Source organism: Myotis yumanensis, unplaced genomic scaffold (assembly GCF_028538775.1).
Source record: "Myotis yumanensis isolate MYYU_CA2020_CCGP unplaced genomic scaffold, mMyoYum1.0.hap1 SCAF_17, whole genome shotgun sequence".
Taxonomy (NCBI): Eukaryota; Metazoa; Chordata; class Mammalia; order Chiroptera; family Vespertilionidae; genus Myotis; species Myotis yumanensis.
This window is the reverse complement of record NW_027223768.1, coordinates 24,222,878-24,248,416: the sequence shown is the minus strand read 5'-3', so window position 1 is coordinate 24,248,416 and position 25,539 is coordinate 24,222,878. Positions and strand designations below refer to the sequence as shown.

Below are 25,539 nucleotides of genomic sequence, written 5' to 3'. Positions count from 1 at the left end.
ACCCTCGCTACACTGCCATCTCCCTATTTCAATCCATCACCAATTCCTATTGATTTTTCTGCACAGCTGTCTAATCTATTCTCCCATTTCAATCCTCCCTATTATAATTCAGGCTCCATCTTATTAATATATCCTAAACTCGGTCTTACATTTATCCCATCCTTTCTATTTTCTGGACTTTTGTCCTTCACAGAGCAGATTATATGTGAAGCACCCTTGATCACCACCCCTTCCTGCCAAAAGTAATCACTCCTCTTCTAAACATCTATGATAACTGCATTTGTATCTGCATATGACATTTTTTTGCAGATTTATTTTTGAAGAGTCTCCTCAATAATTCTTCTATACATGGGACCTACTGGAAGGACCACAGCATAATTGACCCTTGAAGAATATGGGGGTGAGGGGTATTGACCCCCCAACACTCAAAGCACATGTAACTTTTAACCCCCCAAAACTTCAACTGTCCCTCAGTATCTGTGGGGGATTTGTTTCAGGACCCCCCACAAAAGGTAACCAAATCTGCAGATGCTCAAGTCCCTTATATATATAAAATAGCACAGAACAATGAATACAGTCAGCTCTTTGCATCTGCGGATCCCCAACTGTAGATAGGAAATACTGTTTTCGATTGCGGTTGGTTGAATCCTTAGATATCAAACCTGGGGATCTGGAAGGCTGACTATATATTCATTTTAAAAAATCTGTGTATAAGTGGAACCACATAGTTTAAACCCATGCTGTTCAAGGGTCAACTGTACAGTATTATAAATGAGAGCACTGTTTCAGGAGCCATGTGGCCTTTGAACCCAGCTTTACCATTCATTACCTGTGCAATTTTGGGTCTTTACTTTTCTTATACACATTAAAGGGAATAATCTATGTACATCATAGGTAGATCAAATATTAGTGAGAACATATCAGAAAAGCACTTAGCATAGTGCTTAACACATACTATGTGTTTGATCAATAAATTTAAAAAATGAACTCAGTTATAGCCAGAATGGGGAACCAGAATCCATAAAGCACATAGCAGTTTTGTACACCAAAAATATCACAGCTTATAACTAGAAAACATTTCATTTTATAAAATTTTAGTTTGTGTATTACTGTTATTGTAACTTAAAATTTTGTGGTATGACTGTGGTACTGTAGTTATGTTCTTAAAAGATACATGGAGTTTACTGGTGTAAAATGTCATAATGCCTGCAACTTAATCACAAATGATTACATAAGCTAAAGAAGTAATATATACACGAAAGCAAGTGGCACAGAATTCTGACAATTAGTGACCCTAAATTAAGAGACTATATGGGTGTTCACTATACTATTTTCTGTAGACATCAGCTGTTTTCAAATAAAAAGCTGTAGGCAAAGAAATGTTTAAAAGATGAAAATGTTTAAAAGAAATCCCACACTTCTTTAAGATACCATGTTCTTCTATTTCCGCAAGATAAACCCTGATGCTTTTCATTTGAAGCAGCAGCAATTTAACCCAGCACCATCATTTTTTTCCTTTGGAGATGGCAAAACAATACTGTGGAAAGTGACTGGGTCCTATCACTTTATCATGTGAGTCACCATGGACTCTACACAGAAGGCATACCTTGTTGGACTGCGTTTCACAGATGATGCATTTTTACACAACAAAGGTAAGACGCTCCACCAGCATAAAGATTATGACTCACTGAAGACTCAGATGATGGTTAGCATTTTTAGCAATAAAGTATATTTTTTAACTAAGGTATACACATTGCTTGTTCAGACATAATGCTATTGCAGACTTAAAAGACTACAATATAGAAGCATTAACTTTTATATGCGCTGGGAAACAAAAACCTCATGTAACACCCTTTACTGTGGAGGTCTGGAACTGAGCCAACAATGTGCCTGTATATGTACTTCAAGGTCCCTTAGGAACTCTAACATGCACTGACAGAGACAAAAGTAAATATCCTTATTCTGAGTGTGTTAATCAGAACTAAATTCCATATTCAGCGTATGTCTAGAACTTTAATAACAAGGCCTCTATCAACAAACTGGGGCTTTTAGGCCAGTGCAAGATTACTGTCCTCTGCTTAGTTCACAGAGAAGTTACTGTGGTACTCACCGTGGACCGCCAATCATAAGGTTGATACCAGCAGCCGAGGGCCTAGAGATCTGGCGGATCGTGTTCAGCATACGTTCATTTACGGGGTCCAGCTGGCTGATGATACTGGGCTTCTGGGTCACCTCGACAACCAGAGCCTCCATGGCTGCTCGGAGAGCAGTGATACAGGCAGCAGCTTCATGAGATATTTGCAGCCTGATCCTAAAGTAGAGAAAAATGAGAGGGGGATACATAGAATCATCAAGTCTATCAAGCAAATTTCTGTTAGCAATACAGAGCACTCAGCCTCCAATGAAAGAAATCAGAGATTCAGACTGTGAACTTTTATAAGTTGTCAAGGATATGACTGAGCCTACTAACTGTTCATTAAGCTTTATCTCATTTTTTGCCAAGTGCATACTATTTGCTTACCCTTAGTCTCTAACCAATATATAGAGAGTACATGAAAGAGGTACCCATGTTCCGGTGTGATTCTAATTCCTTAGTGTAGTATTCATGGTGATAGATGCCTAATGCATCTGCTCCTCCTAATGCTATAGTCGATTTAAGACTTACTACCAAGTATAAGCTGTACTATCAAGATTATAAAGGGAATGAAAAGAATGATAAAGTTATAGAGAACCTTTGGTGCCACCAAGTTTTGGCATTATTTGTTCTACAAATTAAGTTAGATCAGCAACTAATTTTATCACATCTCACAATTCTCAAAACTGACTTTGGAGTTGATATTTGAAAACCCATACCAGTCATCTACAAGCACAATCTGCCCATCAGACTGGACTTTCTTGGAGGCAAAGAGCAGGAGCTGCAGGGGGGTGACTAAGGTCATGCCTTTAGCAGAGATAGCCCGGGTTCGAATCTGCAGATGGAGAAAGACACGAAGTAAGAGTTGACATGCCAATTGCATATCAACTGCTATGTAATGATAATGCACAATGCTTTAAAAATTAAAACTCATGTTCCCACTTCACATTAATAAGTAAAGACAATTTGAATTTTCAACCTAAACTTTTCTAACTAATCTTTTCTTACCTTTTCACCAAATACAAAGAAGGGAGATGGGTACTTCACATCTTGGCTGCTAAAAGGACAATTAACAGATGACTTGTGGATAAGTGCGTTACGCCCTTCAGTGGTGAGAATCTTTCTCTTTTCCTTATGATAGCACACGTTAGGGTACACGCCAAAAGCCAGAAGAGAGATAACAACATCTAAGTTATTATCTGGTCCAGTGTTAGTAAACACTTGTGTCAACAAACAATCTGTTAAGAGGAATGGAGTACAAAAAAAAGAAAAAAAAAAAATCAGACACTTGGCTAATCCTCACATTGCATATAAACTCTTTAAGATTATGAAAAATGACTCCTCAGGCCTTTTTTCAAACAACCTGCCTAACTTCTCTCCTCAGCACGCTTATAACCAGATTAAGTTCAAGAAGAAATCCTGCTGAGAATCCACATTAAGAAAACTAAAACGTCTTATGTGTCTTATACACTCAACCATAAGATAAGCTTGGGGTGATTACTTAAACACACACACACACACACCAAAACTATTCTCTACTCTCAGAATAAGAGACTGGCAGGACCAAAGTATTCCTTCTGATGGTCTAAAACAGCTGTTTCTTCTGGACAGACAAGTGACGATCCAAGGGAACCCACTGGAATGAGAAGGATGTTCCCCACTCCAGACTATACTATGACAGTGGTTCTCAACCTTCTGGCCCTTTAAATACAGTTCCTCATGTTGTGACCCAACCATAAAATTATTTCGTTGCTACTTCGTAACTGTAATGTTGCTACTCTTATGAATCGTAATGCAAATATCTGATATGCAGGATGGTCTTAGGCGATCCCTGTGAAAGGGTCATTCGACCCCCTAAGGGGTCGTGACCCACAGGTTGACAACCGCTGCTCTATGAGGACTTCACCACCATCAGAAGGGCCCACAGCATAGTTTGTTCTAGAAAAACCTGATTTCCGGTCTTAAAACCTCCTAACTGAATTTGAAAAAGTAGTAGAAACTTCTGTGTCATTTCTTCATTGATAAAGTAGGGTAATAGTATCTGCATACAAGACTGTTGTGAAGATTCTATCATATGAAAAATGCTTTCCCTCTTTCATTTTATTTCAATTTAAAAAATTACAAATTTAGTCAGCTTACAGTAGAAGAGAACTACTTTGGTTAGTTTAGATCATATCCTTTTAAAATTTGCCATCTTGCCCATCAGGTTCTAACGGGTCCTACTTTTGGTTTATGTTCTAGTTCTCAATGATTTAAGAAATAATTTTGTCTATTAATCTAACTGGGGGAGAAAAGTATAACAGCTCAACTTCATGTCAAGAGAAGACAGCTGGATTACTGTTTCTACATCACAAAGTCCTCTGTGACTGTCTACACACTAAAAACCTTAATTAAAGCCACTTAAAATGTAACATGGTAGAGTTCACTTCATGTCTAAGAATAAAGACACAGACACATTGATGAATCACTTCATAAGCCACTATTTGAGGTTATTTAGCACACCACTCATTCTAAGAGTACTGAAAGGTAGACCAATGTTCTTCACAAAATAAGATTTAAAACTCCCCAAAGTATTACAATTTTTAAAGCATCTATCTTTTACATTATTATTTGAGCATCATAACCTTTTGCTTCCTTTTTAAAATGACTGAACTGCCCTGGCCGGTTTGGCTCAGTGGATAGAGCCCATGGACTAAAAGGTTCCGGGTTCTATTCTGGTCAAGGGCATGTACCTAGATTTCAGGCTTGATCCCAAACCTAGTCAGGGCACGTGTGGGAGGCAACCAGTCGATGTGTCTCTCTCACATAGATGTTTCTGTCCCCCACCCCCTCCTCCCTCTCACTTTCTAAAAAACAAAAACAAAAAACAGTGGAAAAATATCCTTGGGTGAGGATTAACAACAACAAAATAATATAAAATAAAAATAAAATGACTGAACTAATGTGAAAAACTGATTCCCACCATAGTTCAAATAGCTGGAACACAGAGAGCACAGGGTCAAAGTCAGAAGCTGAGACAGACTGCACTGTTAGTGTGCACTACATAAATTCCCTCCAGATGTGTCTTAAGACTGTAAGAGTCTTACCTTCTGGAAATCCAGAATTGATCAGAATCTCTTTGAGCTGAACTTTGGCTTCCCAGGTCATTCTTAGTGTAGCCATATTGAGCCTTTTGTGCTCACAAAAACGTATCTCTGCTTCTTCTCCACCCATTCTAAAATAAGTATAAGAGTCATATTCAAAGCCCAGGGAATTAGATACAGAATAGAAACCAGAGACAGTTCACCCAAACCTTACAACTATCCTCTTTCAAATCCTTACCTAGCATCATCCCAAGCTTGGAATACTGATAAAAGGGCCACATGATCAGAAAATCTGGTTCCAGCAAAATTTCGATGGACATAGCCCAGTCGCTTTCCTTCACTGATGAAAGGCTCAGGAAAGCAGGTGGCAGCAGAGATGGTACAGATAGCATCTCCCACACTGAAACAGAGACAGGAAGTCAGTCTCATTCATTCTTATTCCAGCACCTTGGACAGTATACTGTGGGTCAGCATCTTGACTGGCTATGACACTGCTTTATTAGCACTGAAACTGACTTAACAAAGAACTTTACAGCTGCTCCCCCCCAAAGCAGAATAGGAAAGAATGAGCGCTGATATTAATGGATGCATATTTATCATAAATGATGACTAAATAGTCAGTGTATAGTTTCCCTTTCCTATTCTCTCTTACCCATATTCTCTCTTACCCATTTTACCAAATCTCTTAATCTTCAATACTTCTGATAAAATATACCCTTTTTCCTAATGCTATTTCTCTTTCAGGGACAATTACAGTTAACCAACCTCGCGAGCAGTACCTTCTAAGAAACCAGAGCTCCCTCCCCCAGTGAGTTGTGTCTAGGTGTCCATCTACTTCTTGTTCTCATTTCATATTTCTTTCAGTGTCTAAAGTAAGCCACTTGCCTACTTAAAAATGTTCAGTTTTTCTTCTATCTGAGCCCATCCTGTTTTTAAGGGGGGGGGGGGGAGGATAAGATTTTGAAACTATCCCACCATTTTATTTAACTATCAGCAATAAAACAAAGCACTTACTAGAAAATACACCCCATTATCATCATTTTGCCAAAACGAGGCTCAATGGGGAGTTTAGCCAGGATTCGGCCCAGAGGAGTCAACTCATCATTGATATCTAATGCATCAAGCTCTGTGGGAAGAAATTTCTTTGTGAGCAGAAACAGTAACGAACACCCTTTAACCTAGACAAAGATGAAACATTTCTTTGTAGATTAAGATTAGGAAAGTGCACTTGAGCTTTTATCACTTGTCAAGCCAGCTGCCAGCACCAGCCAACAATTTTTTTCACTCAAAAATTCTGGAGCACCTAATATGAAGATGTACTAGAATTAGACCTTGTAGGTTGTAAAGCTGAATACAGTCCATGAGAAGTCTATAAATATAGTAATAAATATTAAAAGTACCTATATACCAAAGTCTGATAGCATCTATACTAATAAAAGGGTAATATGCAAATTAACCATCACCCTGCGACAAAGATGGTGACACCCATAGCCACAAAGATGGCAGCGCTGGCCAGAGCCATAGAGCCGGCAAGAGCAGGCAGGAGGCGGCTCCTGCTTGGAGTGAAGGTGGAAGGTAGCAGCCAGAGCGAAGGCCCAGGTCCCGGAGGGAAGCTGGTGCCAGCAGCCAAGGGAAGGAAGGCCTATTCTTGCACTAATCTTCATGTATCGGGCCTCTAGTCTATTGATAATTCTGAGAAAAATATCTTGAGAACAAGTCTGAAGTTTACACAGCAGATGAGTACTAGACTCAGCTCCAATACCCTTGTTTTTTCCACTATACTACAACTGCTTCAATCAGAAGTGTGATTAGAAAAAATAAGTGTTCTAAAAGATGTACATAAAACATTATCATGAGTAATTGATGTTCTGATTAGTTAAATATTGGTTAAGAGGTGACATCTTGCCTTTTCTCCATTTTCCCCCCAAAATAAGACATTAGTTCTGTTTTACCTGTTACTAATTTTTAATCCTGATAATAGGAAGCACATAATACAACACTGGAAGCCTTAGCACCAGAGTCCTGTGGACTGTATTTTCTTCTTGATTCATTGTTAGGTGTTACTTGCGAGAACAAGACAGGTGGTATAACTCATACGTGCCAGATAGGTCTGTTTATAGGTACCTCTAAGAGTGTGCTCTGCTTCAATCACAGCATCCAAAGGTGGAGGCTCAATTGCCTTGGCCAAGAATTGGCCAATTCCTCCCAGACGCAGAAGTTTTATGCTCAAAGCAATTTCATGTAATGGTGTTCGGAACATCTCTGGTGTCATGTGGGTTTCGAGTCTAAGAGAAAACAAATATAAAATAGCCATCCTCCTTTGCATATACATACATTTATATTAATAAAATCTTTGCAGAGATCATCAAGAATATAGAACTGCACTTCACTCATCCTTTTACAATCATCCAAGAATGTTTATGTTACTACCTCCACCTATGGCATTTCAGTTCCCGCCTGCTGACAAACATAGGCTAAAAATGGTAGCAAGACCTTTTGTGATGATGTGGGCTAATACTGACATTTTCTCACAACCTCCTCCTAGTCTATATAATATTAGTGCCACTGAAAATATCTTTTTTTTTTTTAAATATATTTTATTGATTTTTTTACAGAGAGGAAGGGAGAGAGATAGAGAGTTAGAAACATCAATGGGAGAGAAACATCGATCAGCTGCCTCATGCACACTCCCCACTGGGGATGTGCCCGCAACCAATGTACATGCCCTTGACTGGAATCGAACCCGGGACCCTTGAGTCTGCAGGCCGATGCTCTATCCACTGAGCCAAACCAGTTAGGGCCACTGAAAATATCTTAAAGATCATTTTAACCTTTAAAATTTAAATAATAAAAGTCATTATTACAAATTAATATTAATAACAATAGCTAACATCTACTAAGAGCTTACTATGTGCCAAGCATTGTTCTCAGTATTTTACATTATTAACTAATTTTATTCTTGAACAAATCTTATGGGCTAGGTAGTATACTATCTTCCCTTAACAACTGAGGAAACAGACACAAAAGGGTCAAGTAACTTAATTTTATTTTATAAAAAGAGAGGCCTAAAGAGAGTAAATGTTTACATTCATGAAATATATTCGGCACAAATAGTATTAAAATCCAGGTCTCCACACTTCTAATCCAGGCTTATTCCCTATGAACTGTTCATGATAAAGATCAATTGGAACCATTAAAGATGATTCCAATTCTACCAGGAAGAGAGCTTAAATTAAGTTCACACAAATGCATATATAGTATATTCAGTCCTCATCCTACAGGGAAAAGAGCAAAAATTCCTCATTATGGGTCTACTTCACGCATTACTAATTAGTAGTTGCTTTACTTTAAGATGTTAGAGTACAGTGCTTTTTTCAGTTCAGGGGGTAATCTAAACTTTTAAAAGAACTTATCCATATATCACAGCAGTCTCCTGAGTTAACTTCTGATGCTAAAATAAACCCACATTCTAATTACTGGAAAGCCACATGGTACCAGAATAAAGGCAAACTAAAGCCTCTCTAGTTTTTCTTCAGTGCATTATGCACATCTATCTGGTCGCCTAAATTTATCTGTCTCATAATATTTTATTATCATAAATATATGCACACAAATTCCCTGGTTACAGTTAATACACACCACATGGATCTCAAGAAATAATACAACTAAATACATGTCTTAACACATTGCACACCAGTAGTTTTATTGCTAGCTTTTCCCAGTGGCCAGGTAAGTTTCTATTGAACGAGTACAAAAAACGTTTTATAAAGCATCATACTTTAAAAAGACATTAGCTTGTACCAATATGTAATAAGTAACTTCAAAATGCAATGGGTATTTAATGTTAAGGCATGCCTTTAACATTTATGTAAAACACTGTAATATGAATACACGAGAATGCTTGTGATCTGCCCGCAATGTGTTAAGTCTGTAATTCAGAGCTATAAGGATGTTTTTAACTAATAGGTACCATTCACAAACATTCCCCAAAAGGCCATCTCTCTCTCTCTCTCTCTCTCCATCCATCCATCTTAGATATAAAAGGCTATGTAACTGGCCGACTGGCAGGTAGGTATGACATACACTGACCACCAGGGAGCAGACGCTCATCACAGGAGCTGCCGAGCAACAGCAACGTTACAGAGCGCCCTTTCCTAGCCCAGGACCCCTCAGGGGATGTCAAAGAGCAGGTTTTGGCCTGATCCCAGCAGGCCAAGCCTGAGGGACCCCACTCACCCCACAGACTCTCCCTTTGAGCTGCAGTGCTGCCCCAGGTGCAGCTGGCGGGTGAGGGACCACGGGAGGGCGTGTCCAGCCCATCTTGCCCAGTCCTGCCCCACTGACAACCTTCTAATTAATTTCCTTTCAATGTGCACGAATCCGTGCACTGGGCCACTTGTGTACTACAAATGGAAATGCACAAGGTATAAACAGACTTGGACTTTGGCCCTGAAGCATTCAGCTAAACTTTTTAAGTTTTAGTTTCTTTATCTAAATAATGGCCTCTATTTCTTAGACAGATGAGGAGATCATGAGACAGGTGATGTACTAAAGTGAGGAAAAAAAAAAAGTTCTATAAAGACAAAATATTACTTAAACATTTTTCAGAAAGTTAATCATTCCAAAAATATCAATAATCCCAAAGTGATAAAGCTATGCAGAACCAAAATGTCCATGTATTCTTCTTTTTAATGCTTATAAGTAAACCAGTAGCTAACATGTCACCATTGACAATTCGGGATTTCTTTCATTTACTGCAATCTTGTCATCCAAGTTAAGTTTCCCCCAATATAGTTAATTGGAGGCATTTATGCACTGATTTCATTAAATTCATGGTAGAGAGAGAGAGAAAAAGAGAGGGGTGGGGGAGAGGAGGAAAGAAGTATATAACGGGTTAAAAACAACATCCATCTTAATTCTGTAATTGGTCTCACCTCGCAAAACGAGCTCGGCTACAGAGGTGAAAGCAGAAGCCCGGGCGTACTCGGCCAGCTCGTCCTTTCCGTTGCTCCAGGTTTGTTTTGGACGCCCACACTGTTGCATAGTTTGTCATATTGTTGTGAGCAGTGAACAGCTTCACCTTCTGCCTACGTAGCACAGAGTAGTTAATTCTAAGACTCGTGTGAACTACCAATACATAACTATCATTATTCTACTAAGTGGGGGATGAGTTCCAGATGGCCACACCTACATGTGGTGTCTATTTGTGAACAGTACCAGTAAGAATGTGACTGCATCTCCTGTCAACTTACTAAAAGGCAATGTAACACATATGTGCCACTACCAGCTGGATGATCTTGGCTAAATGACTAACCTATACTGTGCCTCATTTTCCTCATCTGAAAATGAGTGTAATATCACCATATATCTCATAGGGTTTTTATATATAAACATTAAGTGAATTAATAAATGTAAAGCATTTAAGTAGATCTGTTATATAAATATAAGTGGACAATTAGATGATCTGCACTCTCTGATCTAAAGATCATGTGCTAAACTGGAATATGGGGCACTTCTCATGACCTCACCAGTAGTGTCCTTCTAAATCCTATGCAACCCCAAACCCTTCAATGTTACACACAGGTGGATACCACTAAATGATTGGGATTGGCACAGAGGAGCTGCATACTACTCACCAATCCCTAAACTGGGCATTGGCAAATCTTTTTCAATTGTCAGGTAGGTGGAGAGACTATATAGAGAAGATTTGGGCACAAGCTGGCCAGATATAACCAAACTGTGACTTTTTTGTCTTGTGTGTCAATTACTGTAAGTACTTAATCTATACACAATGCCACCCTGTGTATCTCTCAGACCCATTTCATACTAAATATGAAGTCTTTTAATTCTAAAATGAGTGTCCTACAGGTAGTATGTTTGTTATGTGCTAAATATTGATCGTCTTTATACACAGAACAGCATGTTCATTTTCCTGGAAGTTGCCAATGGAAACACCAGGAAAATGAACAAAATACCCACAGATAGGAGCAGTGGGAATCAGTCAGAAAATAAGAGTGCTAAGCTTTGTCACATTCTCCCATAAGTGATTTGCGATGATCAAAAACCAAGTGAAATTATTAATTACCCTACTGCCCAGTATATATAAAAGCACAATGATTTTGATGGTATAAGAACACAGGAACTTAAAATACATTCTAAAGATTTATTCCAGGCAAATAGGTCCCTTGTGAACTTACTTGCAGGAGTCAATGACATAAACAACATCATTTATGGTAATGCTTGTCTCAGCAATATTTGTGGACAAAATAACCTGTGAAGAAATGACATTAGGAAACATTACACTTCAGGAATTTATTCACTCAGCCATTGACTAATGAAAAGCTTTCTAAACTTGGAGAGAATATCCCCTTTTCCCTTAATTTAGGCAAATTATTATTATTTTTTAATAGCTCTTTGAAGACCGGTAACATTTGTTTACTATCTATGACATTCACAACCCCATAACTGTAATGTTCATTGTTTACCTTGGTTACGCCAACTGGTACTGGGTCAAATACTTTGCGCTGTTCTTCTCGAGGAATCTGAGAATGCAGAGGCAGAATCTGATACCTATGGCTTCCTATAATACAGAAGTTAAGGTCTAAAAATAGGAGCCTAGTTTAAAACTGCTATACATTATGCATATCTATACTAATAATAGAGGAATATGCAAATTGTCCAGGACACCATCACAATAACAGAAATGACCAAACAGCAGGCTGCGTGGGCAACCAGGCCAGCAGGGGGATTAGTGAGGGACGACCAAGTGACTGAACAGCAGGCTGTGTGGGGCAACCAGGCCGGCAGGCGGGGGCATTTGGGGGTGACCAGGCTGGTGGGGGGGGAGTTAGGAAATTGGACTTAAACCGACATCCCCCAAGGGGTCCCAGATTGGATAGGGTGCAGGCTGGGCTAAGGCCCCTCCCCCCATTAATTTCGCGCACCGGGCCTCTTATATAGTTGTTATATAAAAATGGACACACTAAATTTTGTTTTTACATACTGACTAGGGCATAAGCAAAAAGATTCATTTTCACTCTCGTATATGCAAGAATTCAAAGACTCATACCAAAATGTGCATTCATTTCCAAATGTTTCTGCATAGTGTAAATTAAATTCCAGCCAGGCAGAAAGACCAACACTGCTCCAGGAACATTGAGGGTCTCGATGTACTTAAGCAAAGCCTCAATGAGCTCAAAAGAAGTTTCCTTTTCATTCAGTTGAGCCATGCTCATCCTTGTTTCTGGACCATATTCATCACCACAGATCAGGTTGCAATTTGCCTGCAAAAGAAAGAGACATATTTGGGTCTGTCTCCATTACCACAGCTCATGAGGCAAGTCTCCTATGTCTGCTCTTAATATTCAAATGACACCTAATCCCCTTATTAATTTTAACTGATTAGTCCTTTCTGGTATACAGAAGAAATTTAATTTCCAAAAGAGAACCGGTGGCATGTTGATTTATCTACTAATCAATATTTCCCATAGGACATGACTAAAATTCAAGTACAAACTCTTACATTTGACTCTGAAATTCTAATGGCTAATCTACTAAGCATATTTCTTTCTTATGACTAACTATAAACTCCTGGTTTTTCTACAATATTTTCCATACTGATTAATGAACTGCTCATGATTCTCTGACTCAATTACCATATAACTACTGTTTTAAAAATATATTTTTAAAAAATTGATTTCAGAGAGGAAGGGAGAGGTAGAGAGAGAGAGAAACATCAATGATGGGAGAGAATCATTAATCAGCTGCCTCCTGCAAGCTCCACACTGGGGATTGAACCTGTAACTCAGGCATGTGCCCTGACTGGGAATCAAGCTGTGACCTCTGGCCAAAACCGGTTTGGCTCAGTGGATAGAGCGTCGGCCTGTGGAGTGAAGGGTCCCAGGTTTGATTCCGGTCAAGGGCATGGACCTGGGTTGTGGGCACATCCCCAGTGGGAGATGTGCAGGAGGCAGCTGATCGATGTTTCTCTCTCATCAATGTTTCTAACTCTCTATCTCTCTCCCTTCCGCTCTGTAAAAAAAAATCAATAAAATATATATTAAAAAAAAAAAAAGCTGTGACCTCCAGGTTCATAAGTAGATGCTCAACCACTGAGCCATGCCGACTGGGCCCATATAACTACTTTATACACATACAATGCCTCCCTGTGTAATTCCCAAGTTCACTGCATACCAAACAGGAAGTTCTTTAATTCTTAAATGAGTGTCCTGCAGGCAGGGATTTGATTACTTTCTTTCTTTTTTTTTTTTGATTTGATTACTTTCATCTATTTCTCAAATAATGTGGTCAGTCTTTTCCAAAAAGTCTGCCTTAGAATCAATGACAAACCTTCAGTAATGAGAAACAAAGCTGTTACAACTCATTTTTGTTTGCCTTGGTTACTGGGTCACCTGGACATCTGGTGAAAATGTAGATTCTGACTCAGCAGATCTGGGGTGGGGCACAAGATTATGCCTTTCTACCAGTTAGTCACCCACGTGCTGTGACCTTTAAACATCTTACTGTTTCTCTTCTTTTTCTTTTGACCTTTTTGTCATAGATTATTTAACTCATGGTATGAAAAGAACTTGTCACTCACTGAACACGAACCTTTCTGGAGTGCCATGTATCAACTCAAGATAGACATCATGGTCAGTTTATAAAGTTTTGTGTAATGCTAACTTAATTGCATGTATTTACTAAAATCCATTCTCTTCTCTATAACAACAATCTGCCCATAATGAAGTCTCCATGAAATTCACTTACATCCTCCTCCTCACCACAATCATCATCCTTATCCTTCTTCTTCTTGTCCTTTGGTGGAGGAATAAAGTGGGTCATCTGAATACAGTCTTCCAAAAAATATTCTGCCGGGACAATCCAGTCAGGTAAGTACCATCAACTTGCAGAATGGAGAAGTCTTTAAAACTCATTTGCAAATTCATAATTCAAAATTACTTAATACCCCTCAACCTGATTCTTCACAACTGCCAAGAAATTCCAGTGGCAATAACCTCTTTTCCCAATCTAATTCAGTGTTCCTATTTCTTGGACCTTGAAGGAGAGTTAGGTATCTTATACATGTTCCCACAAAGCCAGTCATGGTATCTATATACAATGTTCAACCAAACATTCATAGAATGCCTACTATGTACATGCACTATGTTATACACTCCCACGGTGTGAGAGTTATATATAAAAAGAAATAACATCAATACAGTAACATTGCATAGTCCAGGATGTACACATAAATGGGTTCCTTTTAGTTAATACTCTGAAGGACCTCAAAGCAAAGGTTGGGACACCTGCTGATCCATTATCTCCTGAAGTTCTATGTTGGGCCCCTAAGTGTCTCATAATATAACATTTGTCCCCTAAGCCCTAAAAGCACAAAGTGCCATTCTCATCACATCATATCCAAGGCACATACCATCAACATGACTTATCCCTGATGATGTTAAACTTGATCACCTGAGATAGCTTTTGCCAAGTTACTACACTGCAAAGTTACACCTGCTTCCCCCTTTCCATACTCTTCTTTGGAAACAAGTCACTAAGCACAGCACTCACAGGACAGGGAGTTAATTCTCACTTTTTTAAGTATCTACATACATTTTTTGAACTCTTCTGTATCAGAAATTTGTCTTTATTACCTATCTACTAATTTAGCTACCATCCACAGATTCATGAATATATATTTTATACTTATATAAACCACTACTGTATTTTTTTGTTCCAATTAGTGCGGCTTTGGTCATTGAGAGCTTTCTCAGGTTGGCTCCTAAGTCCCTTTATCTTCATCACTTTGGGGTGTTTTTGTTGTTGTTTTGTTTAACACTTTCTCATTTTCTGGCCTACAAAATATCCCAGGCTCATCTCAGATATCCCCTACTTTAACCTTAGAATCAGCCATTTCTCTTAAGGACTGGTTCTTTAACTGGAAAATGGTACTAGAAATACCATCTGGGTGGTGGCATGTCCCTTGATAGTGGGATATCATTGCTTCTAGGACTGCTCAGCAGACAAAGCTAGAAAATACATGTATGGATATTAACCCATGTACTAATTCATTATAATTATTTGTGTATCCACCCACTTGTACGGATACAAATATATGCAACCATTTGTACCTATACAAATTTATCTATCCATTTGTATCTATACACTAGTTCTTCCTGATGTCCTCAAATGTAACCCATGGCTCCCTTCCCTCCTACCTATAAAACCTCTCACTCCAACAGTAAGCCTGGCTCCTACCATCTGCCATCCATGTATTTGTTTTTTTCAATCTCAGTATACTTTCAAAGCAGTTTTAGTTCTCTTGTGAGATACAACTACACTGGCTTTTATTTCAGAGCTACTCTTACTTTAAAATTTCAAAAAATAGCCCCCTGAAATATCCATTATTTCATATTTACACTGCGAACTATTTAGCTTATTTTCATGCCCTCAATTCGACTGTGCCATAATTCATTCTTTTTTAACCCAAGCTATTAAAAATGGTGATGACAAAACCTTTTAAAGTAAAGAATTACTGTACTTATAACTATCAGAATCTTAACCATCAGAAATACTTTACCTTGAAATATTCACCTTAATGTCATTTCAAAAGTTCTGCCTGCTCTGGCTCTAAGCAAAATTATCTTGTTAATTTGACCCTGGCTGCTTAAACTTTTAACAGTAATTCCCATGACCATCATATTAATTTACCCGACTATAATAATTTTAAAAGTTAATTTGGCTATTAAAATATGCACACTCTGCATGTAGTGAACGAAACTTGTTCTCACTCCTCAGATTGTACTCACTCCTGCTTAACTAAAACCCCACAAATGGTATGATGCATTTGATACTCTAATTTGCCCGGATTTTAAATCTCCTTTAACCCAGCGGTCGCCAACAGGTGGTCCACGAGGTCCGAAAGGTTGGTGACCGCTGCTTTAACCAACAAAGGAAATTTTCTTAATCTCCAGAATTAAGAGATTGATCATTCATGCTCCTGAGGAGCACAAGAGATATTCACCCCCACCCCCTGCGCAGTATTTACCTTGAACGGGAAAAGTCCTCCCATAAACTTCAATGATGGGGCAATTGAAGAAATATTCACAGAACATGCTGGTATCGATAGTAGCAGACATGAGAACAATTCGAACTTCAGGATAAGCCTGAACCACATCTCGCAGCACTACCAAAAGGAAGTCAGTCTATTCAAACAAACACAAACAAAACAAAATTGCACTAAAAAGTCAGTGCTAATGAGATACACCCAATAGATTTCAGGTTCCTAGGAGGCTTAAATAAAGGGTTACAGTGCGATGCAGTTACAAACAGTATTTTAAAATAACAGTCATATGCTAACAGTTGTGGGGATTGAAACAAGTGCTATTCAGGTAAGGGAGAAAAAATTAATGAGCAAAGAATTCATCTCAAACTTTTCAGTGAAATTTGTATTTGTAGGTACACCAACTTTAACTAGAAAAAAGGGGAAACCTATCATAAGTCAAAAATCAGTTATATAGCCTGGTTTTTGTGGCTCAGTGACTGAATGTCAACCTATAAATCCAGAAGACCAAGGTTCTATTCCCAGTCAAGGCATATGCCTGGGTTGCAGACTGGATCCCCAGTGAGGGGCATGCAAGAGGCAGCTAATCAATGATTCTATCATCATCATCATCTCTCTCTAGCTCTCCCCCTTACTCTCTGAAATCAATAAAAAATATAATTTTAAAAAATCAGTTATCCAATCACATGTAAAGCAAATCTTAAAAATGTTGAAAAGATCCTAGCTGATTCATTCAAACAAAATAATGGCTAAGACACTTAATCGTGTAAAGTATCCATTGACCCACCAACGAACATGAAACCTAGAACTTGGACATAACTTTTCTCTAGCTGCGTGGTCTCTCACCATCGCTTTGCCTTTCCCAACTACAAAAAACCACCATAGAAATCTTTTTTATATTTCTTTTCATGTATACAGCTTTCACCTCATCTATAGATATTTATATAGACACCTATATATATTCTTAACTTTATGAGTATATGTTATATAATGTTTGGGATTTCCTCTCACATACCATATCACTGCTAAGATTCATCCACATGTTATTAGTTATTCTTTCTAATGACTTTAATATCCCAATATGTGAATATACCAACTGACTCACCAGTAGGTATCTGGTGGTACATACTGCAGTTATCTGGGTTGTTTCCAGAATTTTACGACTGTGAACTTTTGCTACTGTGAACATTCAAAGGAAAAAAAAAGGGTTTAATGGCCTCACTAGAAGAAGATGTTCAACATCTTAGTGACAAAAGTTCATGGTTTTGGTAGAAGATGTAAATAGTGGGAAAAGAAAAAGCAAAGCAGAGATTTTATTTTGATTTCTTTTTATTCAGAATATTAGCAGTTACCTTATCATAATATTCAGCTACTTACATTTATGTCTCTTTCATGTATTTCATCTACAATTACATGACTGATTCCTCGAATGCCTGCTTCTAATTTTCTCAGGAGCACACCTTGAGGAAAAAAAAAAAAAAAATCACAGCAAAAAATGGAGATGTGTTTCTATGTTGATTAAAATAGGGAAGATAGAAAAGTTCAAAGAAACAAGTTTCTAGACAATTATGCTTCAACTAAGTAACCCCAGCATCATTTAAAAAAAAGAAACAATCACCTGCACATTTAAAATTATTTAAAAAGTGATGGTGAACTCTAAATTAAAAGATATAATCCTAGTAACCTAAGCTGATTTCATTTTTTCCAAACTACAATATCCAGCAGAGGTATCATGCTGTCCATAAAGGAAAAAAAATTGCTCAAAGTTCTATTTAAACAATAATTTTGAGACTGGCTCCTTGATTTATAATTTCCAGCCATTCTGTGCTATTACCAAGCTTTCTTCAAAAATAGCACAATGTAAACCCCAAATGAAAAGACCAAAATTAAACACATTACTGACCTACAGTACAAAACATTATACTGGCATGAGGTCGGGGAAGTACAGATTCAAATCGCACGCTGTAGCCACAGCTTTTTCCAGGCTCTTCTCCTCTCTCATATGCCACGCGCTCTGCTACAGACACTGCACTGATTCTCCTGGGCTGAGACCAAAAAGAAAAGTGATTTAAAAACAACAAAATCAGTTACACCTGTTTATTGGAATTACTCAATTATCATAGTCAATCTGTTCCACTGCCAGCTCAGTAATCATCAGAAACAATAATAGTAATGGTTATCTTAAGGAAGTTCCAAATTTATTCAGGACACAAAAAAATTACTACTCAATTCAATGTCAGATACTGAAACATGCTGTTTTTCAACTTGTATATAAAGTGATTCCAAGATTTTTATATAAAAAAACAATTTATTCACCATTGGCCTAAACCGTTAAAAGATATTCAGAGTGATTTTTTAGCAGGGAAGGAAGGGGACAGCACACACAATTAGGGAGCTTGCCTGTAACTGCCAACCACAGCGAAGGCATTCTTAAAAATTTAATTAGGGAGGTTGGGTATTAGGAAGGTGAGCAATCTCCTTTCCCATATCCACTATGGTCACCTTTCATTCATCTATTAACTGATAAAGGAAGCATTTGTTACATTCTGCATCAGGTGCCACACTGAAATCACTCCTGTTACTTCTGATGAGCTTATGCCAGTGATGGCGAACCTTTTGAGCTTGGTGTGTCAGCATTTTGAAAAACCCTAACTTAACTCTGGTGCCGTGTCACATATAGAAATTTTTTGATATTTGCAACCATAGTAAAACAAAGATTTTTATTTTTGATACTTATATATTTAAATGCCATTTAACAAAGGAAAATCAACCAAAAAAATGAGTTCACATGTCATGGGTTCGCCATCACTGGCTTATGCAGTGGGCACAACAGTATATATTACTGCTTCCAGCAATAAATATGCTGAATCCTAAGGGGAATGCTATTGGTTAATGTTTTTAGTATTGGACCCTGAGAACTTTTCTGACGTGTTCCATAGCTTTTAAGTATACAAAACAGTATTTACTTGGTGGGTAGTATGTTCGAAAGGTATAGCTACGTAGGTACATAAAGATTTACAAAGACTGAATGCTTCCAAGATGCCTTGAATTTGATTTTGTCAAAAAAAATCCTGATGACGGGTTATATGTTAGTTCCTTGCTTGAGAAAATTTTCTGAGTTTCCTATCTAGTTAAGTACCTATATTAAGATAACACAGATTATCACTATTTAGAAAATCAGAGGCTGAATCTTAAAAAAACAGCACAACTTCACTAGAACTATCCTTTGAATTAATACAAAACATGATTTATTAATTTCTATGTCCCTCATAAAAGAATCCGTTGGGGTATTGAGCTCATACAAATACAGGTTTAAGTGTACAATCACTTAGTTCATATTTACCCCAGCAAAAGACAAGGGATTAAAAGATGCCTTCTTGAACATACTGTGTTGAATTTTCATGAGCTTATATTCTATCTGTTAATCCCTTCCTCTACTTCTGTCTTTCTCCTAAATAAATTGCTGCCTTCTAGAACTTAAAACTCAGTAGGATATTTGACTTTTGGAAATGTATTCATATGCTACTGGGTATGCTGAGATTGCTTTTATCACCTTGGGGCTACTTTCTTTCATGCCTACAAGCTTTGTAGAGTCCACCCTTCTAAATGAATACAGGCAGGAGATGGCATATTCCCCATATAGTATATACTGTAGTTAACTCTACTGCCCTCAAACATAACCTTCTTCAGAGACTCAAGAAAGTCATCCATGACATTAATTTGTGCTACAAATTAATGCAAGAGGCAGTTTTAAAAAAAACCCCCACAATCCAGGCATGTGCCCTGACCAGAAATTGAACTGTGACCTCCTGGTTCATAGGCTGACACTCAACCACTGAGCCATGCCAGCCAGTCAAGAGGTGCTTTTTACAACAACCATCTTCAGAAGCCCAATCAGTTAAATCAACTTGAGTATAAACAGAAAACATCAATATTAATAAGACTATTCAAACAGCAAACAAATGATCCTGCAATCTCCTTCCCATATTTTATATATTTCTCTGACTTAACTTCCCGCTTCAACAGCCCTGACTTTCAGACAAACAAAAAATTACTTAAAATACACACTAAAGAGAGAAGCACTTTTTCATTCATAATTGATTTGCTTAGAGATCAGTGCGATTTTTCTCGAGGGGAGTACAGCAAAGTGCATGTTTAGAAATTTATTCCAATGAAACAAAGTATATAAAAATTACAAATACATTTACCCCAGCATATGTAATATGGCAAAATATTAGAAATAATCTTTAAAAAAACCTCCTGTAAGGGTATATGCATAAAATCAGACATTATGAAGTTATTAAAAATTATACTGTTGTCTAAAACATTGTATCCTATATAATAAAAGCCTAATATGCTAAGTGTCTGGTTGTCCAGTCCGTTCAACCAAAGCGTAATATGCTAATGCCACTCAACTGCTCGCTATGACATGCACTGACCACCAGAGGGCAGTCAACTGGTCAACCAATTGCTATGACATGCACTGACCACTAGGGGACAGATGCTCCAACCAGTAGGTGAGCTTGCTGCTGGGGTCCAGTCAATTGGGACGAGTGAGACAGGCTGGACACACCCTGGAGCCCTCCTGTGGTCCCTCCCCAGCTGGCCAACCTCCCATGTCCCTCCCCCGTCCTGATTGTGCACCAGTGGGGTCCCATGGCTTGGCCTGAGCCCTCTCAGAATCTGGGACTCCTCAGGGGATGTCAGAGAGCTGGTTTCGACCTGACGGTGGAACAGCTGGTCTCTATGACATGCACTGACCACCAGGGGGCAGACATGCAACGCAGAAGCCGGGCTCATGGCTGGCGAGCGCAGTAGCGGGAGCCTCTCCCGCCTCCTCAGCAGCCTCTCCCACCTCTGCAGCAGCACTAAGCTGTCAGTTGGACATCCCTCGAGGGCTCCTGGACTGAGAAAGGGTGCAAACCAGGCTGAGGGACGGCCCCCCTGAGTGCACGAATTTTGTGCACCAGGCCTCTAGTACTATATAATAAAAGCCTAATATGCTAAGTGTCGGGTCGTCCAGTGGGCCATTCAACCAATCAAAGCATAATATGCTAATGATATACTAAGGTCTCTCAACTGCTCACTTTGACATGCACTGACTACCAGGGGATGGATGCACCAACCAGTAGGTTAGCTTGCAGCTGGGATCTGGCAATCAGGACTTAACAAGACAGGCTTGACACGCCCTGGAGCCCTCCTGTGGTCCCTCCCTGGCCCCAACTGTGCTCCGATGGGGTCCCTTGGCCTGGCCTGTGCCGTCGCAATCCGGGACCCTTTGGGGGATGTCAGAGAACCAGTTTCAGCCCGATGGCGGAATGACCGGTCACTATCATGTGCACTGACCACCAGAGAGCAGACACTCAGCCAGAAGCTGGACTCATGGCTGGCGAGTGCACTGGCAGTGGTGGGAGCCTCTCCCACCTCCTCGGCAGCACTAAGGATGTTCCACTGCCGGTTTAGGCCCACTCCCGGCAGTGAGACATTTCCTGAGGGCTCCTGGACTGCAAAAGGGCACAGGCCAGCCTGAGCCCCCACCACCACTCCTCGCCCGACCCGAGTGCACGCATTTCATGCACCGGGCCTCTGTTATATAAAAAAGCAGGTTAGGATGGTGTACAACGTGTTTTTTTGTATAAAACAGCCTAAAAGGATGCAGACCAACAGTAAAAATGATTACTTCTGTATGGTGGGATCCCGAGTGGGCTTTGCTTTCTTTAAAATTTATTTTCTAGCCCTAACCGGTTTGGCTCAGTGGATAGAGCATCAGCCTGTGGACTGAAGGGTCACATTGTTGATTCCATTCAAGGGCACATGCCCGGGTTGTGTGCAGGAGGTAACCAATCAATGATTCCCTCTCATCATTGATGTTTCTATCTCCCTCTCCCTTCCTCTCTGAAATCAATTTAAAAAAAAATTACCCTATTTTCTAATTTTTTTCCAATGGCTATATATTCCTTTTATAGTCAGAAAAAAAGCAACTAAAAATAATCTAACTCTCATTATAAATATTCACAAGATAAGCACTTTGTGTAGAATTCTGCTTTATGTAAAGGAGTACTTATGACTATTGAAACACTTCTCAAACTGTATACCACCTGATAGCCTAAGAAGTTTGCTCTTCTTATCCCTTGAATTAATTCATCTTTCCCTTGATCTTCAGTGCTCCAACAATTGTTTTACATGCTGTCCCACAGTAAATAAAGAAAAACAAGGAGCACCAAACATCATCTCTACCTGCAGAACTACCTTTCCCCCTGTGGCTTAGATGCTTCTCTCTTAACTATTCTATAGTATATTGAAATACTCTATATTCTACAAATAAATATAGAGAACCAAGACAAAGGAGACCTCTAGAATAATTATAATTAACATCTGTGTAACAACAGTAAATACTATGGTTGCATATACTATTTCATTTGTGCTTCAGAACAAGGCTGATATTTTTTTTCATTCTAATAAAAAAAAAAACCTCAGAAGTTAATTTTGCCTAAGTTCGTACAAATGACTTTAGATGTAATCTAATCCTTTCCCCAAATATTCTGCCTTATTGCCATAGCTTTATGCTGTATTTAGATTCTTTAATATACTAAAAATAACAAAATAACCAATTTAAGTGAAACTAGTTAGAAAGTAGTGGTGATGAAAGCAAAAATAATTTTGTCATTTCAATAGAATACTTCCATTAATCTCCAGAAGATAAGCTTTTCTTTACATTTTCATTGCACATGACTGCTGATCTCATTTTCTCTACAGAATATTACTCTTGCCTGGGGTCCAGCCTCAGTAGTAGGTAGTTTTTAAGTGGTTACTACTTCACAGTTTATCTGTGTTTACTTTAACCGAAATAGCTAATATTTACTGAGGACTCACTAAATTCCCTTTGTGCCAGACACTTGGTAACACTTTCCATACCACTGGCATTTGAATTGTTTTTTTGCAGGATTCTAGGATCCACCTCTTTGATGTATCCCTCTTCACATTTATCGCAAACTGCAATAACTTCTCTAAACCTTAGAGTTGTCTAACTGAAGGGGCACAGGTCCTAGAACACCACATCATTTCTCATCTGGTTATTTAATAAATACATGGTGATATAACAGGGCTGCAATAAAATGATTTCTAAGGCACCAGATAACACAAACATACCTGGTTCTATTTTTGGAGTTTATTCTACATGAGGGACAGCTATATCCTGAAATGATGGCTTACATCAAGCAGTAAATATTAACCATTTTCTGATTTGCTAGCTTGCCTGCTCTTATTCTAACTGGTTTTCACTGAAAATTATTAGGTGGTAAGATAGACAGGACCAAGATTTGAATGTGAACTTAAGGAGAAAGTATTCTCAGTCTTGATTCTTAGGCCCAAAGACTCCCCTTCAGCCCAGACAAAAAGAATTTCCTACATAATTCAGTTTAGCTTATCAGTGAAGGATACTGGAGACCAGAACAAGACTTAATTCTTTTTGTGTTGTTGTTTTTGTTTAATTTAAAGGGCCTGATGCTCTACCACTTTCAGATCCGTATCTTGCTACAAAGGGGAATTGATCAAAGAATTAGAAATAGTCTGGCCTCTAAAGCATTTCCACAATCCATCTATTCACACCAGACACACACTTAGTAAGCTGGCTGGCTACTTACCTGAGTTACTACAATATTACATTCTGCTGCGCGGTCATTCTGGATAAAGTCATCAAGAATAAACTGGGGAACCTGTGTGGTTTTTCCACATCCAGTAGCTCCTCGGATAATGACAACTGAATTTTGACTAATTGCTTCCAGAATTTCACCTTCAAATTTCTTCACAGGCAGTAACTCTCTCTCTTGCAAGATCTGCGTTTAGAAAAGTTACACCTCAAATTTCTACCCACATGTATATTAAAAGCAACTGTCCTACTGCTAAATAAATAAATGAATAAAATATGCCACCTCTATAAAAATGTATTCTTTTCCACTGGCTTTTAATACTCAAAATATACTTTTTCATAAAGGAATGTTTATATTTGCCTGGTCAGCGTGGCTCAGTGGTTGATCGTCAACCTATGAACCAGGAGGTTACGGTTCAATTCTGACCAATTCCAATGCACAGGTTGTGGGCTCGATCCCCAATGTGGGGCGGGGAGGCAGCTGATCAATGATTCTCTCATCAATGTTTCTCTCTCTCCCTCTCTGAAATCAATAAAAATATATTTTTTAAAAAAGAATGTATATATTTCTATCTCTAATAGAACTGCCCCTTCTCACTAAATTTCTAAAGAATCTACACAGTGGCCTTGCCCACATCCTTTTTTCCTCCTTTCTTCCTGAACATTCCATATACATTCTCATTCTTCTAACATTTTAACATTATATTAGGAAAATACTAAAAAAAACCCCCACAAAATAGATTTATTACCCCAAATCTCTCCACTGACATTAACTAAGAATCCCAGGCCCTTAACTCACAACTACTACCCTCCATGGCAACTTAAGATGAGCCATTTGGTAAATACCTTAATGTACTTTCCTAGAAAGGGTAAAAAATGCTATTTACTGTTCATTTTACCCACAACTAGAATGTTCTGAAGCTCTGGCTCATGTCCATTATGCTTCATAGACTTACAGCTTGCAAATCATGATCCTGGTCCAACTGGTACATTAATTCACTCTTGAGGTCCATGCTTATTTGTTCTGGAGTAGCCTGTAAAATGGGAGAGCAACAGTCAAAACCACATAACTCATCTTCAAACAGAATCCACTGGACACTTTAATGAAATATACTCAAAAGTAAAGAAAAAAAAAAAGTAAAATACAAGAATCTGATCTCAAGAATAACAATGCACTCACGTAAGCCAGGGGCCCCTCATCAATGTTGCTGCTAGTCCAGGGATTCCAGTTGGATTGAGGAGGTGACCAAGGAACCACTCCCGTTTGATTTTGTCGCTGAGATGGCTCAAACTGAGCCAATTTGCCAAGATTGAGAACAGCGGGCACAGAAGGATCATCAGGCTATTAAAAAAGAAGGGAAAGCAAAAAAAGAATACCAGTTGCTTATCTGACTAGAGAATTTCTTTACAAAGGTGAACTAAAGAGCTGCATACTTACTGGAGGTATGATTTCAAGATTTAGCTCTTGAACCATGTTTTGTAGCTGATGCTCTAAATCTTGAGAGAGGTTAACTTTGTAAGGCTCCACCTACAGAAAAAGGATGACCATGAAAATCACATCACATCACATACAATCACTACTGAGTAGATCTACTATAGCAGGGTTCTGAGT

At 38.6% G+C, this 25,539-nt stretch overlaps 1 protein-coding gene across 1 annotated transcript in view; it reads right to left on the bottom strand.

The window, feature by feature from the left end:
• The window catches only part of DHX9 (DExH-box helicase 9), a 48,166-nt gene that overhangs the window by 1,188 nt on the left and 21,439 nt on the right, over window positions 1-25,539 (bottom strand). The window contains exons 9-27 of the mRNA XM_070397386.1: window positions 25,366-25,455; window positions 25,108-25,269; window positions 24,884-24,961; window positions 23,923-24,114; window positions 18,183-18,324; window positions 17,657-17,739; window positions 16,265-16,421; window positions 13,984-14,084; window positions 12,287-12,500; window positions 11,703-11,797; window positions 11,415-11,488; window positions 10,152-10,304; window positions 7,342-7,502; window positions 6,232-6,343; window positions 5,456-5,617; window positions 5,221-5,348; window positions 3,143-3,372; window positions 2,854-2,969; window positions 2,111-2,311 (exon numbers count right to left, since the gene is read on the bottom strand). Of these exons, the coding sequence (XP_070253487.1) occupies window positions 2,111-2,311; window positions 2,854-2,969; window positions 3,143-3,372; window positions 5,221-5,348; window positions 5,456-5,617; window positions 6,232-6,343; window positions 7,342-7,502; window positions 10,152-10,304; window positions 11,415-11,488; window positions 11,703-11,797; window positions 12,287-12,500; window positions 13,984-14,084; window positions 16,265-16,421; window positions 17,657-17,739; window positions 18,183-18,324; window positions 23,923-24,114; window positions 24,884-24,961; window positions 25,108-25,269; window positions 25,366-25,455 (2,651 nt within the window). The remainder of the gene's footprint in view (window positions 1-2,110; window positions 2,312-2,853; window positions 2,970-3,142; window positions 3,373-5,220; window positions 5,349-5,455; window positions 5,618-6,231; window positions 6,344-7,341; window positions 7,503-10,151; window positions 10,305-11,414; window positions 11,489-11,702; window positions 11,798-12,286; window positions 12,501-13,983; window positions 14,085-16,264; window positions 16,422-17,656; window positions 17,740-18,182; window positions 18,325-23,922; window positions 24,115-24,883; window positions 24,962-25,107; window positions 25,270-25,365; window positions 25,456-25,539) is intronic.